An 18101-nucleotide genomic window follows, 5' to 3' on the forward strand; every position below is an offset into this window, starting at 1 on the left:
TAGTTCTGGCCGACCAGTTGGTACAGGGCCTAAAATTTGTCTGCGAGTCAGCCTTAAAGCGGAGTTCCGGCCACAATTTCACTTTTTAAATATAAATACCCCTGTAATACACAAGCTTAATGTATTCTACTACAGTTAGTCTGTAAACTAAGGTCCATTTTGTTAGGTTGTTACAGCATTTAGACACTTTATAAACTAGCATTAGGCCGTGGCCATCTTAAGATGGCCAAGTGTGGCCATCTTAAGTGTGGGCATATGAAGCCAGACTGTATGACTTCCTGGATTTTAGCTTTGCAGACCTTGCACATGCTCAGTGCTGCACAAGCATTTATTGAAAAAATGTTTGAGAAGGGGGGGGGGACTTTGAACCACGGGAGCCGCGAGTGTAATTTATTGAAAAAAATCTAGAGAAAGGTGGGGGGGGCAGTCCGCGGGAGCCGCGGGTGTAATTTATTGAAAAAAATTCTTGAGAAGCGTGGGTGGGGCAGTCCGCGGGAGCCGCGAGTCATTTATTTAAAAAAATCTTGAGCAGGGGGGGGGTGGACGCGCGGGAGCAGCAAGTGTCATTTTATTAAAACAATTATTGAGTCTCAGAGGGGAGGGGGGTGTTACAGCTTGATTAGGAGGGGAGGTGACTTAACAATCCCAGGAGTCTGTGCGGTGTAAGCAGAGGAAAACTACCGCGGATCAGGAAGAAGGCAGATTAGGAAGTCTGCCTAGCAACAACCGTTTTAAGGTATGTAAAAATGTGTTTTTTTTTTTTTTTTACTCCACTAATGAATTTTTCTTGAAAGTGATGATGCAGTTTAATGTGAGGGTGGAGCTCCGCTTTAAATACTATTCCTTTGCTGTCCAGAACCTTAAGCTATGCAGTGGTGTTGCGCCGTCTGCTCTGGCTAAAGTGTTGGCGCGGCAGGTAAACTATCTCAGGCTGATAAATCGCCTGCTGAGGGACAGAAACGTCCCAGGTTTTGCAAGCCCAACAAGCCTGCAAACGAATCTACGTCCTCATGAAGGTCTGCCCCGCCTATCTCTCGGGCGGCGGGACGTCTTCGCGACTCGGTGGACATCTCTGATCTCCGACCGATGGATTTGCAAAGTAGTTTCCTCAGGGTACAAGAGTTTCTCTTGCCCACCGAACAGATTTTTTCACTCCAGCTTCAGCAGACCAGTCGGGAAGCCCTGCATGGGGTGGTTCAGGATCTTCTGATACGCGGGGTGATTATTCCTGTCCCAGTACAGGAACGATTTCAGGGGTTTTACTCAAATCTGTTCATAGTACCAAAGAAGGATGGGGTTCGTACAATCCTGGACCACAAGGCCCTTAATTGTTTTATGAAGGTACAAAGATCCTGGATTGAGTCGGTTCGCTCTGTTGTCCTTTTGTCCTGGCGTCGGCACCGAGGGTGTTCACCAAGGTGCTCTCCCCAATTCTGGCCCTGCTAAGACAGCGTGGCATCGCTATTGTGGGCTACTTGGACGATCTTCTGAGGGCTACTTCAAGCTCAGAATTAGAGGGGCGTGTGTGCTGAACACTCAGAAGTCGGTATTGGTGCAGACTCGACGCCTAGAATATCTGAGGTTGATTCTGGACTCAAACGAAAGTTTTTCTCCCTGTGGGAAAGTTGCAGACCCTTCGGGCTGCAGCGCGGCAGTTGACATCCCAAAGATGGCCGTCACTCCGCTTTTGCATGCGGGTCTCATGGTAGCCTCCTTTGAGGTAGTACCGTATGTTCAATTTCACACTCGAGTGTTGCAGAAGGAAATTCTGTCCAGATGGGACAAGTGCCCATCGTCCCTGGTTTGGTGGCTGACATCACCGGCACTCCTGTCCGGGAAGTCGTTCCTTCCTTTGCACTGGATGGTGGTCACGATGGATGCCAGCCTTACTGGTTGGGGGGGTCTGGGGGTTTCAGTCGGCCCAGGGTTGCTGGACTCCGGAGGAATCCCGCCTGCAGATCAATGTCCTGGAACTCCAGGCGATCAGGCTGTGCTGCTCCACATGGTCTCAGAGGCTACAGGGGCGTCCAGTTGGACACCACCGCCGTGGCGTTGTCCATGTCAGCCATCAGGGAGGAACAATAAGCTTGACTGCAGCATCGGAGGTCGCTCACATCCTAAGGTGGGCAGAAAGGAGCGTACCGTCCCTGTTGGCCGTATGCATTCTGGGCATAGAAAACTGGCAGGCGGACTACCTGAGTCGCCAGATGCTGGACCAAGGGGTATGGTCTCTACACCCAGATGTGTTTCAGCTCATTTGCCAAAGATGGGGCGAGCCGGACATGGATCTCCTAGCTTCTCAACTCAGTCGGAAGGTATTGAGGTTTGTGGCCAGGTCAAGAGACCCATGGGCAGATGTGTTGGTGGCACCGTGCAGTCAGTATCAGCTAATCTATTCCTTCCCTCCTCTGAATTTCCTTCCTCATCTGCTTCGCAGAGGGGATTCCAATGATCCTAATTGCTTCAGATTGGCCTTGGTACGCTGATCTAGTGCATCTTGGCGTCTACCGATACTAAATGACCGGCTGTCGCAAGGTCCCATCTTGGTACCACTGTGGGGCCAACACCTTCCTCTTCTGTGTTGCCTGCAAATGACAGAGGGTGAAAGTCTTCTGGTCATTCTGGTGGTTGTAAACATCCCTTGGAAGCTACCGCTAAAAGAGGACCAGTTGTACCGAGGGCTGAGCTTTTATCCTGCTTTACAGCAACTGGTTTAATGGCCTAACCATTGAAAGACAGGTACTGAGAGATGGAGGTCTGTCAGGATCAGTGATACGTGGAAAGCGTATTTCTTGGTGTGCGTTGATTGGCTTTCATCCTTCGATCCTTTTCTGTGGCTCAGAGCTTGGCTTTTCTTCAACGTGGGGGTTGAGCAGAAGTTGGCCTTAAGTACCATCAAGGGCCAGGTGTCTGCCTTGTCAGTCTTTTAGGGACCCCCTAGCCACTCACTGTTTAATTCATACCTTCATTCAAGGAGTCTGGCATGTGGCTCCGCCTGTATGGTCTCTTTTGCCACCATGGGATTTAAACTTGGTTCAGGTGTATCCGGAGGTCAGACTCTCTTTTTTTGTTAGAAATCGACCAAGGAAAGGGCTGGCTGCTTCCTCTGCTGCCTTCTCCAGAGAGATCAGGCACACTGACCTCAGGTCTATTCTATTAAGGGTCGGGTTCCTCCTTTCCCTGTCATGGCACATTCTACTTGGGCGCTTTGTACTTCTTGGACCTTCTGTTATCAAGTGTCTATCGCAGGTTTGCAAGGCGACCACCTGGTCGACAGTGCATACCTTCATAAAAGGTTATAAAGTAGATATTTTGGCATCGGCAGATGCTTCTTTTTGCCACAAGGTTTTGCAGTCTGCTGTTTAAAGAGGGGGTTCCCTCTTGGGTGTTCAAATTTTTTTTTTTTTCAGATTGGGCTCCTGTGACCTGGTTAGGGCTCTTGTGGATGTCCCAATGGTAAAGATGGAGGTGCTGTGTTGATGACTGAAATAAAATGGGAGTTCATTGATGGACACAGAACCCACCCCTCTATGTAGTGTGATACTTCTATTACGGCTTGCTACTAAACTGAATACCTAGAGTAGGGCGGGGTCTATACTAACTGAGGACAGCCCATGGGCGTAGCCAGGTGTTTGTTGTTCTGCCTAGTCCTACTCCCGTGGAGGCGATATGACCCAATGGTCAAGATTAAGGAAGCACGGTGTCAGTTTAACTTGGAGAAATGGATTTTACAGCGAGTACTAAAATCCTGTTTTATCCATGTTTTTATTTCTTCAACCCCCACCAATATTTTCGACAGACCCACATACATCTTTTTCTGCTACCTCCATGTATACGTGACTTGTAGGAGCACTGAGTTTTCCCTCTAGGCAACAATGGCAACGAGTTGCATATACTAACTCCAAATTGAATATGCTGCATCCACCACCTACATTGGGCCCCTTCCTACATGGGGCGGATCCGCTTGGGAGATCTCTCCGCTGAGCCGGCAGATGACAAGTCCCTCTCTGCTCACTGAGCGGGGAGGGGCTTGTCAAGCGCCACTGCTTGCGATGGGAGAGATCAGACGAAAATGGACAGCATGTCAATTTTTATCTGATCTCATCCGATCCGACACTCCATAGACAAGCATGGAGTGGCTGATCAGGTCCGCCGAAAAAACAGACAGTGTACCTGAACGGTCCAGCAGTATGAAAGGGGCCTTGGGCTTCTGCATTGTCAAAAATGTTAAAAGGTTCTTGGTCCATAAGGACCTCTGGAGTTCAAACCTACCATAGAAACGCCCTCACTTTCCTTGCCCTATATGCTGCATACTATAGTGAAGACCATAAAAGGGGGGGAAATTGCTCAAAAAGATGGCAATTGATGGTCGGATTTTAGAGGCAAGACGGGAATATATAAATTTTTATTATATTACAAAATATGAAATTTAATGTATAGCACAGGCTATTACCCCGGGGGGCACACTATGTCGTTCAGGCATCCAGATGTTTTCTGCTTTACAGACTCTATTGTCTATCTGGCTGGCTACTAACACAAATAGTATTTGGATTTAATTTCCATGCACCTGGCCAAGACTTCATATATTTCTGTTGGTTATTACATACCATATTGGTCCGCCCCGGAATTTAGGCTTTGCCTAGATCTTTCAGGTTTTGATCTGGCTCGTGCCTTTCTATGTGCCTGTGGTGTCCCCTCCCATGGTTGGTATCAGGCTCAGTGGATCTTTGTTTCGGATCCTGGAGATACTCTGATTACATTTGGATCTCTCTACACTACCCTTTTATAAAAAAAAATCGGAATACTTTGAGATGGCTATATTCATTGTGACGCTACAATGAAATGGATCCTTACATTGTTAAATCTCTTCTGCTCGTCCTGAGGAAGCCCAACTACGAATCGCGTAGACTATGTACAGAGGATATTGTCAATTTATACTACATATCTTAGATGGTTTTATAATTGTCTTTTGTAAAAAAAAATCTTTTTTTTTTTTTTTTTTATTCCCGTCTTGCCTCTAAAATCCGACCATTAATTTACATATTTTTGATTAATTGTCCCCCTTGTTTTGTCTACTAAATTTACGGATGTGGCAAATGTGAGTGCCCCCCCCCCTTCCCTCTTCTTCTTTTTTTTTTTTTTTTTTTTTTTCTCATCTCTATAGTGAAGACCTCCCTACCTAGAACTGGGTGTGCATATACACTCCTGGCCCAAAATGTACTCTTAACATTCATTATGGGAGCTAGCCTTGAAACTGCCCAATTAGACTCTTCTTCCCAAAGCAAGTTTTCTGCTTACACCTGGCAAAATATTACAAATATCCCAGCAGTATTGCACCTTTCTGCACCACTAAATTTTTGGCAAAGCAGTTATCCATAATGTCGGCTTTTTTTTTTTTTCACATTAGAAAGGATTCAACAATAACAAGTTTTCTCATGAGTTTGCATATCTTTTTTGTTTTTTAGGATGCGGATGACATTGCTGTCCTGGAACCAGAAGCCACTAAAGAAAAATATGCATTTCAAGCACCAAATGTAACAAAGGAGGCTTTCAATTTCTGATGCAGGTCTGGGGAAAAGGTCAAAAGCTGGAAATAGTAACTTGGTCACAATAAAAGCAATATTTGTAAATTTTGCCCATGTTCATTCCTTATTTACGATGTCAGATTGTGGACTTTGCCAAACAATTTTGTTTAGTATAGAAAACTTGGTGTGTGTTCATAATGCTTAAAGTGATGCTAAAGTCTTGTGTGTTGAGATAAATTATACTTGCCTGCCATGTGCAGTGGTTTTGCACAGAGCAGCCTGGACCTTTTTTTTTTTAATGGTCTCTTGCCAGTGCTTCTGGCCCCTACCTCCCGTTGAGTGTCCCCACAGCAAGCAGCTTGCTATGGGGGCACCCGAGCCAAGCCACATCTCAGTGTCCATTCAGACAGCTGTGGTTCAGCCCCATACCCTCTCTCCTGATTGGCTAACTGCTTTGAGCCATTGGCTCCTGCTGTTGTCTCAGCCAATCAGGAGGGAGAGTCCTGGACAGCCAAGGCACTAATGTAAATCGCTGGAGAGGTGGGCTCGAGTAAGAATTAGGGGGGCTGCTGCACACAAAATGTGTGTGGTGTGATTTTTTAACCACTCCACTCCCCTGCTATATCCGAAAGACAGCTACAGTGTGGGGCTTAATTGCCCAGAGGGCGTCATTGGTTGTACCTTTATATTTTTTTCCTGTTCCCCATGCGCAGCCAAGGGCACACATCAGGGAAAATCTGTGTTGCCCGTGTCCCCCTGGACGCAGCCAATCACAGATCGTGGTAAATGGCCATTTACCACTCGATCGGCATGCCCAATGAGAGATGATCTCAAGTGTAAACATGAGATCCTCTCATTGCCGGCTCTCCCTCCTCACAGAAACCACGTGTGAGGAGGGAGAGCTTCTATGCTGCAGAGTGAGTGCATCTAGAAAATTAGTCTTACAGGTAAATCGCGTATTTACAGTGCCCAAATGGCCCCCAGTGGTGTCAAAGTGCTCTTCACTGTTGGTGTTGCGTGTCATCAGTGCCTTCTGTCATCAGTGTCACCAGTGCCCACCAACAATGTCTAGAACAGGGATATGCAATTGGCAGACCTTCAGCTGTTGCTATGCCTCATGGGATTTGTAGTTCTACAAGAGTGACTCTGACAGCCACAAGCATGACACCCAGAGGCATGATGGGACTTTCAGTTTTGCAACAGCTGGAGTTCCGCTAATTGCATATCCCTGCTCTAGAAAATAATTTTCAGCTGAGGAGGCATACAATATTCTGGTGAGGAGTTCTGGTGAGGAGGCAGTGCCATCCACCAGCACTGCAGTACCTCGGCAAGGCCACGTACCAGTTGGGTGTCACTTCAATTCCAAAGGGTTATGGTCCCATGCCAGCCTTCCCTATTCCCTTCAGAACCCCTTTGTGGCTTCCTCTTAATTCAGGAGAAGCTAACATTCCCCTCTTTCACTTCACAGCCAGGAGTCCAGGTGGACCCGGAATCTTTTCCCTGATTTTTATTTTTTTTGGCCTCACATTCTGTTTGACTAACCAAAAAAATGAATTGCATTCATATTCATTAACTAGTTAAGCCCCGGGCCTGTTTTTCAGATTCGGTGTTTACGAGATATAACTTATTTTGCTATAAAATTACTTAAAACCCCCAAACAATATATATATATATATATATATATATATATATATATATATATATATATATATATATATATATATATATATATATATATATATATATATATATATATATATATATATATATATATATATATATATATATATATAAATTTTTTTTTTCTAACACCCTAGAGAATAAAATGGCAGTCATTGCAATACTTTTTGTCACAACGTATTTGCGCAGCGGTCTTACAAGCGCACTTTTTTTGGAAAAAAATCACTTTTTTAAATTAAAAAATAAGACAACAATTAATTTGGCCAATTTTTTTTACATATTCTGAAAGATAATGTTACGCCGAGTAAAATGATACCCAACATGTCACGCTTAAAAATTGCGCCCGCTCATGGCATGGCGTCAAACTTTTACCCTTAAAAATCTCGATAGGCGATGTTTAAATTCTACAGGTTGCATTTTTTGAGTTAGAGTAGGGCTAGAATTATTGTAAACATCCCTTGTAATAGAAAAAAAAGCATGGCAGGTCCTCTTAAATATGAGATCTGGGGTCAAAAAGACCTCATCTCATATTTAGGCTTAAATGCTGGGCGGGACTGACGTTTTGACGTCACTTCCGCCCAGCAGAGCTATGGGGACAGGTAAAGGACATTTTTCCCTCACTCGCATCCCCAGTCAGCAGCCAAGCGCACCCGATCTCCTCTGCCGCTACGGCAAGCGGCGGAGGGCGCGGGAGGGGGCCCCCCACTCTCCTGATAACGGCTATCTTGTGGCGAATCCGCCGCGCAGACTGCCGTTATCGTTGACAGGACCGCCCACTGAAGAGATGGATTTCTCGGTAACGGCAGCAGCTGCTGCCGTTACCGAGAAATCCATCTTTAAAGTGCCGATGTAGAACGATGGTGGGCAACTAGTTAACCCTCCCCACATGCCCAAAACCAGATATTTCATGAGCATGAGGTTCCTACACTATAATGCCCAGTGCCCTACCCAAATTATGATAAGCTCTATAAAATTCAGTCATTGCTAAATTTTTCTGAAATCTTTCCCAGTTTACTCCAGACTAACACGTATGTGTGGGTCGCTTATCAAATTTACTGACCGGCTGGGATTTAAGCAATTTATTCCCACCAAAAAGGCCCACTATGTCATAAAGCTGTGTAAATTTTTCAACCGAGCCACAGGGTATACATATGCCTTCATGGTATACAAAGGGAAGAACACCCAGCTGCATCCCCTTATTGCCCAGACTACATAGGAGCCAGCGGAAAATTCGTTTGGGAACTCATTAACCCACTCCTGGAGAGAGGCTACCATTTTATACAAGTTTGCCCCCTGTTCTGCAACCGTCGCAGGAAGAATCCGAAGAGCTTTCCTCAAAGGCTCGTCAACCAAAATTTAAGAGGAGATGGCGAATGTGAGGAAATGGAGGGACAGAAGGGATGTCTACATGTTGTCTTCGATCCACAATACCTTTGTGGAGAGCACCACGAGGAATGGCCGAATCCAAAAGCAAACATGCATTGACTTATACAATATATAGCAATATAACCTACAATGCATTAACATGTTACATATCAAGGCGGTGCTACCTAAAATAAAAATATATATCATTTTTTTTTTTTTTTTTCTAATAAATACTATATCTGAAAGTGAAGGTCATGGTCGTTAACAGGAAAAGAAACGGAGACAAGAGTCCATGTTCAAAAGAAAGATCTCAACGGCTTGAAATGCTCATCCAGTTCCACCAGAACCACCACTCGTGAAGATAATTCAGGGTCTAAATACACCCCTGTTGTAATTGCTCTTGCCAAAAGGTACTGTATATACAGCATTGTATGAACTCAAAAATGCCTCTCCACTTCTCCAGATTCTAAAGGTTACACAAACACATCCAGCGACTGGTGCTTAAATATAGAGGTTAAAAAAAACACAATAGTGTAATACCGTATAAACGTTTTATTTAAAACCTCTCCCCTTTAAAATTTGCTCTTTACAATATATAAAAAATTCAAAGGCAATAGATCACATCACGTTGGTGCAGCGGGAGCATATCAGGGCGATGCTTCCATAGTCCAGCCAAACCATCAAACAAACTTCCGTGTATCGAGATCTGCGTGATGACGTCAACTGACTACACACCAACTCAGACGCGTTTCGTTTCGTTGATTGACATCTGTGGGCGTGGTCTAGTAGCGTTCACTGTCATATTTATATGGGGCTTTACGCATAGCCAATCAACTAAGAGGTGGACATCGGCCCTGATATCTCCTATTGACTCATGTATGGCTGAACAGTTATACCTTTTACATACCCCTTATTGGAGCAACTTAGAACTGCAGTCAGCACATTCTCATACTGTTAATTCAGCAAAATCTAAGCTCATAACTTTTCATCTAATTTGCATATTATGCAAAACTGAATGGGATATCAAATCTTAACGAAATACATACATAAATACCAACAACCAGAGATTTATATGGTAATCAACAATGAGTGGATAATAAAGTAATCTATACTACAATAAAATACTGACTAATTAAAATAAAGTGAGATTAACACCATAGCTTATTCATCTCCCTCTTGCCATACCATGTGCGTCTCTCAACAATTTAACCAATTTCATTATATTGAAGCAGCAAATATTAGCAACTCTTTAGTAATTTTAGTGATCTTAGTCATTTTTAGTAATCGCTTATAAAACGGTTCATGTCTAATTCAACGTTCATACCCCTGGGCACTAATGTATCCATGTGAAATATCCAGCATGTCTCTCGCTTGGATATTTCACGCACCAGATTTGAACCTCTCCAGTTGGGAAGTACACAGTTAACTCCCCAAAATTTTAAACAGGAGGGGTCCTTCAATTGCCAACACATACTCCTTCGCTCAGGAGGACAATGTTTATGGGGGGTGTCGACTTCAACGACCAAATACTCAAACCCTACCTAGCCACAAGTCGAACATACCAGTGGTATAAAAATATCTATTTGTTTAATTTGGCCATATGCAACACCTACATAATCTATTGCAACTCCACTGAAAGCCCCAAACCCTTCCTTGGCTACCAGGGGGAAATTGCCACTGCCCTTATCTTCCCAAATGGTCCACCAGAAAACATTTGATCCGATGTAATTAGCCGACTCTCTGAATGCCACTTTCCTGATAAAATCCCTCCCAGACCAACAGGCCAAAAACATCAGAAAAGATGACAGATGTGCTCGAGGAAGAGTTGGAAGCGACACCACTTATTGTCCCCAATGTCCTTCCAGGCCTCTACATAGGTGACTGTTTCTGCCATTGCCATACTTCAGTAAATTTATTAGAGCAGTATGGTAACCATACACCTCACTTCCTGCCTTTTTACCTTCACATTACTTATGCCTCTGCTTGCTCTGCAACTGACCCTGGCTTGTTCGACTACACTTCTGTATACTGTTTTTTTCCCCCCCATACCTCTGCCTGATCTGGACTGTTTGACCATGCCTTTTGCCTGCCTCTTTGACTTATCTTGTACCCTACTAGTGGGATTCATAACACGGGTCTCGCATATGTGAGGGGCTCCAGATTTTTTTTTTCTTGATGAAGAAAACTATTTTTTTTTCTCAATCCTAGAATAGGGTCTGGGGGCTTCAAAGAGGTTTGGGTGGGAGAAGCCCCTACCCCGTTCCCATTCTGTCCTGAACGAGGCCCAACTTCTGCCGTCATGCCTCTGCCTGTCACATGAACTGACCACACCACATGGACCATGTTCCTGCCTACTAACTACCAGGACCAATATTTTGGCACTGCTGACCATCTCTGCTTGCACTGGACTGTATATGGACATTATCCCTGCCTGTTGCCTGGACAATTGCGTTCGCTTTTGCTGACCAAGTCCCTGCCTGCTGCCTGAACCAGTGCTATCCTCCTGTGGACAACTGCGCTACTAAAACCACAGGTAACCTTTTGTTTACACTTTGCTAAGCAGAATGTAGAATTTTGGGGTGTAATTCTTGGTATGTGCATGCCATGTATCCCTAGAACCCCGTACGGTGTACCTTGCATTTTCAGCCTCTGTATGTGGCAATTGTCCTGGTGCTCCAGGGCCTTCAAAAGTGTAATAGGTGGTTGAGAAATGAGATGTGTAATTTATGCTCCTAGAATGCCTGACGGTGTTCCTTGCATGTTGGGCCTCTGTATGTGGCCAGGCTTTGTAAGTCTCGCATGTGGTATCGTCATACTCGGAGTAGCAGAATGTATTTTGAGGTGTCATTTTTGTATGTACATGCTATGAGTTGGAAATATGTTATAATGGACAACTTTGTGTTTAAAAAAAAAAAAAAAAATATATATATATATATATATATATATATATATATATATATTTTGTGTGGGTGTGTTCCCACATTTTCCAAAACTTCTGGAAAAATGAACTGTTAAATAGACTCATTATGCCTCATAGATTATACGTTGGGATGTTGGCTTTCCAAAATAAGGTCATTTTGTAGGGGTTTCCATTGTCCTGGTGCTCCAGGGCCTTCAAAATTTGTAATGGGTAGTCAACAAGTTGGATGTGTAATTTATGCTCCTAGAACACCTGATGGGTCTCCCTGCATGTTGGACCTCTATGTGGCTAGGCTGTGAAAGTCCCACACGTGTATTGCCATGCCCGAGAGGAGGAGCAGAATGCATTTTGGGGTGTCATTTGTGGTATACACATGCCATGTGAGATAACAATGGCAATTTTGTGTGAATTTTTTTTTTTTTGTTTTTGCGTAGAATTGTGGGGGAAAAAATGACAACCTCAAAAAACCTCACCATGCATCTAGCTAAATACCTTGGGATGCCTACTTTCAAAAAAAGGGGTCATTTGGGGGTGTGTTTACTTTCCTGGCTTGCGGTTGCAAGAATTTAGATGGGCCACCAGTACATCGGATGTGATCATTTTTTATGATTTGCACCACAGCTTGTAGACTCAAACTTTCATACAGACCAAATTAATATCCACTTATTTGGGTTATTTTTACCAAAGAGATGTAGCGGTATAAATTGTGGCCAAAATGTATGAAGAAAAATCTTATTTGCAAAATTTTATCACAAAGTTATTTTCTAAATTTTCATTTATAGCGCAAGAAATTAAAAACCCAGAAGTGATAAACTACCACCAAAAGAAAGCTCTATTTGTATGAACAGGACAAAATAAATTTGGGTACAGTATTACATGACTAATTGTCATTTAAAGTGAGAGCACTAAAAATTGGTTTTGGCAGGAGGGGTGGGGTGGTTTAAGTGCCCAGTAGGCAAGTGGTTAATTTACGACTATGTAGTGCAACTTGATGCAACTTTATGTTTTGTGCATTTTTTGTTTTGGCCAATAACCATATCTACTGTGACCAAAATCCTCCTCCTCTTTACTTCTGTTTCTTGTGTTGTGGCGGTAGCAAACATGCTCTGTCTGTTGTCTAAGAAGTCATAAATCCAGTGGTGTGCTTGACAATGAGATCATACCCCTTGTTCCTCAGCAATATCTCTTGCCTCATCTATCTTGCAGTCTGAAGAACACATGTGGCTGGGGGAATCAAAGATGTGGTTAGGAAGACAGTTGATTGAGCAAGATGTTCCTGGGAGGAGAGTTGAGCTTTTTTAAAACCCACTGAAATCCCTCCCAAAGAATTTGAACAAAGGTGATTTTTCTGTGAGATTACATTAAAGTCCATTAGGGCTAAAGGTACCTAAACCTGTTCCAAAACCACGGAGTCAAATTTATGTAAATGTGCACCATTGAATATGATTTCCTTTGTCATGTGATTCTGTGCAACTCAAGTCTCCTTAAAATCACATTGGTGTGAACTAGGTCTTGGTAAATCTTAATTGCTCTACTTTTAATCATGGTCGCCAAGCTACCTCCCTGCAGGTCCTTGCCTGGAACAAGTGCATCAATCAGGAAATTTAGACAGAATTAAAAATGGGTAGCTACTGGTCTACACAGCCCTGACATAATGAAGTCGCAGATCCTCAACTTCCGACTCCCAATAGCAAATTGGGATAATGAACAAATAATTTTGGTTTAGGACATCTGCATATATGCGTCTAAGTGCGTAACTGCCATTAGGAAATGTACTACCATGTGAGTAATGGCAGGCAGCACAAGGTGGTCTTTATAATTTTGTCTGTGAAGAAATTTTACAAGCTTGTAGGGGTGGACTAGACTGTTACAAACCTTTTGTTGCTAAACCCAGTACAGTACAATCTGCCTGTATAATTGGTAAAGCATGGTTTCTATACTCGCTGTGGGACCTAAGGTTTATCTTTTTTACACAGGAAGAAAAAAGGCAGTTTGATCCTGTCTTCTCTGATCCTTCCCTGCTTTCACTGTCCACAATTCATCTCCTGATAAGTGAGCATGAGCAGAGTGACTCCAATGGCTCGGTTTGCTGTGCATTTGCTTTTATTTTATTTTTTCTTGGAGGGTGCATGTGATCAGCAGAGGGTCAGGACTCCTGCAGCCTTATAGGACAGTCAAAGTAGAATGAAAACTCCAAGCTTCAGCCCCGGACTATTTGGCTGCCAAATTACCGGGCCACTTTTTGTGATTTTGCACTGCGTCGCTTTAACTGACCATAACAAAATTGACATCCATTTTTTTTATTTTTTTTCACAAATAGCTTTCTTTTAGTGGCATTTGATCACCTGCTCTATTTTTTTATTTACAACGCAAAAAATTAAAACTCGTACATTTTGAAGAAAATCAATATTTTTTACTTTTTGCTATCCCCGAACTTTTTTTTTCTCAGTTTAGGCCGATACGTATTCTACATATTTTCGGTAAAAAAAATCGCAATAAGCGTATATTGATTGGTTTACGCAAACGTTTTATAGGGGGTAGTTTTATGACCTTTTTATTTATTTATTTGTTTTACTTGTTATGGCAGTGATCTGCTATTTGCGTGACACTGACATTCTGACGTACACTTTTGACACTATTTTGGGACCATTCACATCAGTGCTATAAAAATGCTGATTACTGTATAAATGTGACTGGCAGTGAAGGGGTTAACCACCTGGGGGCAGGGAAGGGGTCAAGTGTGTCCTAGGGGGCGTGGCTTACTGTGATGTGTCACTGATCCCTGCTCCCGATGAGAGGGAGCAGAAGATCTGCTGCGTCACCAGGCAGAACAGGGAGATGTCTTGTTTTACAAAAGCATCCCCCTGTTTTGATGGTCCGTGACCAAATCGCAGAACACCGGCGGACATTAAGTCGGCAGATCCCACGGGCACTGTCGCGGAGGGTGATGCGCCCGATAGGGGCATGATTTGCCTGCCCGTGCCATTCTGCCGACGTAAATGTGCATGAAGCAGTCGGGAAAACGGTTAACCAGACACTTGTAGTATTTAGCAGTTTATATTTACTAAAATTGCATTTCCATGTTCTGTGCACTGTGGGAGACCAGATGGTGAACGCAGGGTCCTGTGGGAGAGCTGGTATAGTGAATGCAGGGTCCTGTGTTTTTAAGTTATTGAAGGAATTCAAGTGTTCCTAAACTGCGCAAGTCCCTAATCTGCCTCTTCATCCTCCGCAGCTGGTCTTCTTCCTCGTCCTACACTCATCTTCTGGTCAATGGAGCGCGCTGCCTTCTGGGAACTGTGTGTATCCCAGAGAGCAGCCGGCCCATTCACAAAGCGCCGCCACGACTCAAGCAGGTTTCACTGCCTTTTTCCCTTAGTGAGGATGGCGGCACGGGGACCTGCCGACTTTGCGGGTGCCTATGACAGGTAAGCGTCCTTAAGTCAGCAGCTACTTAATAAAAAAATCGTGGGTGGAACCCCTGCTTTAAAATCAATTTTCAACATTAAAGGAGCTGGGCTGTAAAGGCAGTGCTCGCAATCCCTGCCAGCCCTTCTGCTTGTATAGCAACCCCCCAAAGGGAGCTGCTTTTGTTCAGTCCGTTACTTTGCCTTTCCACCCCCAATGAACTGTCCAGGCCCCTCTGGCACACCTAGCAATGCGACTTTAATTAAAAAAAATTTTTTTTGGCGCTATAAACTCATTTTGTAAACCTATTATTTTTTTTATTTTTTGGGGGGGGGGGTTTAAACATTTTGCCAATTTAACTTTTCTTTTACATTTTGGCCAAAAGTTATACTGCTACATATCTTTTGTAAAAACTCTATATATTTGATCTTTGTAAAAGTTGGTGCCAGTATCCTGTCGAGAAATGCCCACTATTGAAAAATGCCCAGCCGGAACCGCACATACGCCACACGGACCCTCAGAACAGCGGAGTTTACATCAGTTGTTGTCTCTAGGGTGACCACATTTCCAAACTACCATTCAGGGACACTCCCCCCTTCCCAAAAATCAGCTTGTACTGTAACGAATCACAGCACAGTGATTGGATACAAGAGGTGGGATTTATGATTTCTCCTATCACAAGCAGGGGGCAGGGATTGTGCTCCTCCAGGCATTCTTAGCCAGGAAAGTAAAGCGGTGATGTGGCGGTCTTTTATTTTTTTGGGGGGGGCATTAGTTTGGCTGAAATGAAGGTGCCCGGGACAGACCTGCAAAATGCGGGACTGTCCCGGGCAATCCGGGACACGTGGTCACCCTAGTTGTCTCGCGTTGCTGAGGCACATTCATGTAGGAGAGGGATGTATATTTACATGATGGGCAGTGCTGGGGGTGGAATTTTTAACGATGGCCAAACAAATCTAAAGAAATCTCTATCCAATATAGAAAAAGCTGCCCTTCATTTGACTAAACATGCCCCGCAAAGCGTTCAAAATGAATAGCAGATAAAGATTTATTTTTCACATTTCTTTGGCCATCAATAAAAATTCCACCCCCAGTACTGCCTATTATTGAATAATTCGGACCCCCTTCCAAGTGAATATCCGCCCCTCACCTACATGAACGTGCCTCGGCCACGAGACAAGTTGATTGTAAACTGTTGTTCTGCGGTGCATGCGCACTCCTCCCCCCCCCCCGGCACTATTTGGTGGCCGGGCACTTCGACAGAACACTGGTTCACACTGGGGCAGCTTCAAAGTCTTCCGACTTGAGTTGCTCCCATTAGAATGGCTCCATTGCACTGCATGGAGGGCGACTTGTCAGGCGGCCCCCTTGTGAACCAGCACCTGGTTCACATTGAAACGATTTGGCATGCAATTTGACCTGCCAAATCGTCAGCAATTGCCAGCAATGGCGCTGTCCGAATCAGTGCGGTGCCACAAAGATTCACAAAAGTAGTTTCTGTACTACTTTTGGTGACTTTGTGGTGCAATTTCTATTGACCTCTGTGCAGTAACCTGCATAGATGTCTCCGAAATCGCCCTAGAAGTCGGTACTGAAATCGTGCTGAACTTGCACGATTTAATTTCCACTGTCGGCTTGAACCTTGGCTTAGGCCCGGGTCACGCTGGTGCGACAAATGCTCCGACATTGGGAGCTCATGTCGCATGACGTGTAAAAATCAAGATTTCCCTATAGGAGCCGTCTTTAACTGGTCCGACTTTGAAAATGCTCCCTGCACTACTTTTGGTCCGACTTTGATCCTACTTCAGCCCATTGAATATCATTTAAGTCGGAACGCCGGACTTTGGCATGCGACTTGTGCTCTGCTGATCTTGAGTGGGAACTCCACACCAAATTTTTAATTGAAACCGGCATGGGTTCCCCCTCCAAGAGCATACCAGGCCCTTCGGTCTGGTATGGATTTTAAGGGGAACCCCACGCCAAAACGGCATGGGGTTCCCCCCAAAATCCATACCAGACCCTTATCCGAGCCAGTGTTGCCAACCGACCAGATTGAAATTTACTGACACAACACCCAAAATTTACTGGCACAGACAAGCTTTTACTGGCATTTCCAGAAGTAAAATAATTACTGTTTTAAGTGCAAATTTCAGTAATTGGGCTACAAGTACAATATGCAATTAGCAATATGATTTAAGGTAGAGCAAGACATAATTCTTATAATATTTTCGATATAGTAAGTAGCTCAGGGACGGGATTCAGGAGGATAAAAAAATAGTGGGTCAGCACACACATGAAACTGACTCACAATGACCGCACTGTGCAGCACCACAGATCACCGATACGACACATCAGTGACGGTCTCTCTCCAAGCCAGGTGGTCCCTCCAGTCCAAACTGCACTGCCAGCCCCACTTCTGGCCTGCCTTGCTCCCGACCCGCACACGAGGCTCTGGCCGTTCTGCTTTGCTCCATTGCACCATGAGATCACACGAAATGCTCAGGCACCACCTCCGCCAGAGCCACCCAAACACGCTGTAGCAAGCACTTAGATGGTCTTGGCCGGCTTCGGATCGAGCCGAGCATCACAGCCATATTTTTTTTATTTTATTTTTTTACTGGCAACATTTTCCTTTTTACTGGCAAGAGAAAATTGCCTGTTTTACTGGCTGCCAGTAAAATACTGACGGTTGGCAACACTGATCCGAGCATGCCGGCCGGTGAGGAAAGGGAGTGGGGATGAGCGAGCGCCCCCCTTCCTGAACAATACCGGGCCGCATGCCCTCGACATGGGATGTGGGTACTTTGGGGTGTCCTGCGCCCCCCACCCCAAAGTGTCCTGTCCCCATGTTGATTAGGACAAGGGCCTCTTCCTGACAACCCTGGCCGCTGGTTATCAGCGTCTGCGGGGGGCTAATCGGAATCCTGGGGCCCCCTTTTAATAAGAGATCCTAGCCCCCGCTTTATGTGAATGAGTATGGTGTACATGGGGAGGTGTCAAACACACTAGACACTTTTTTAAAGTCATTAGGCTTCTTCCGACTTCAGGGGTCTCTTCCGACTTCTCCGGTTCTTCTCTTACTCTCTGGTGCCTTCTGCAGGGCTCCTTTTTCTATCTTCTACCAGCTTTTTTACTAGCATTGGCCCGGTCTTCTCCGTCTTCTTACCTCTTCTCTCCTTCCGATGTTGACACAACGCTCTCTC

The 18101-nt window shown here is 44.5% G+C and overlaps 1 protein-coding gene across 2 annotated transcripts in view; it reads left to right on the forward strand.

Moving 5' to 3' along the window:
* KPNA7 (karyopherin subunit alpha 7) overlaps positions 1–5633 on the forward strand; it is a 90415-nt gene extending 84782 nt beyond the window's left edge. For both annotated transcript variants that reach the window (XM_040357058.1, XM_040357057.1), the window contains one exon: positions 5466–5633. In XM_040357058.1, the coding sequence (XP_040212992.1) occupies positions 5466–5561 (96 nt within the window). In that variant the 3' untranslated portion in view covers positions 5562–5633. The remainder of the gene's footprint in view (positions 1–5465) is intronic.
* Positions 5634–18101: the final 12468 nt, after the last annotated feature.

This window comes from Rana temporaria, chromosome 6 (assembly GCF_905171775.1).
Source record: "Rana temporaria chromosome 6, aRanTem1.1, whole genome shotgun sequence".
In the NCBI taxonomy this organism is placed as follows: Eukaryota; Metazoa; Chordata; class Amphibia; order Anura; family Ranidae; genus Rana; species Rana temporaria.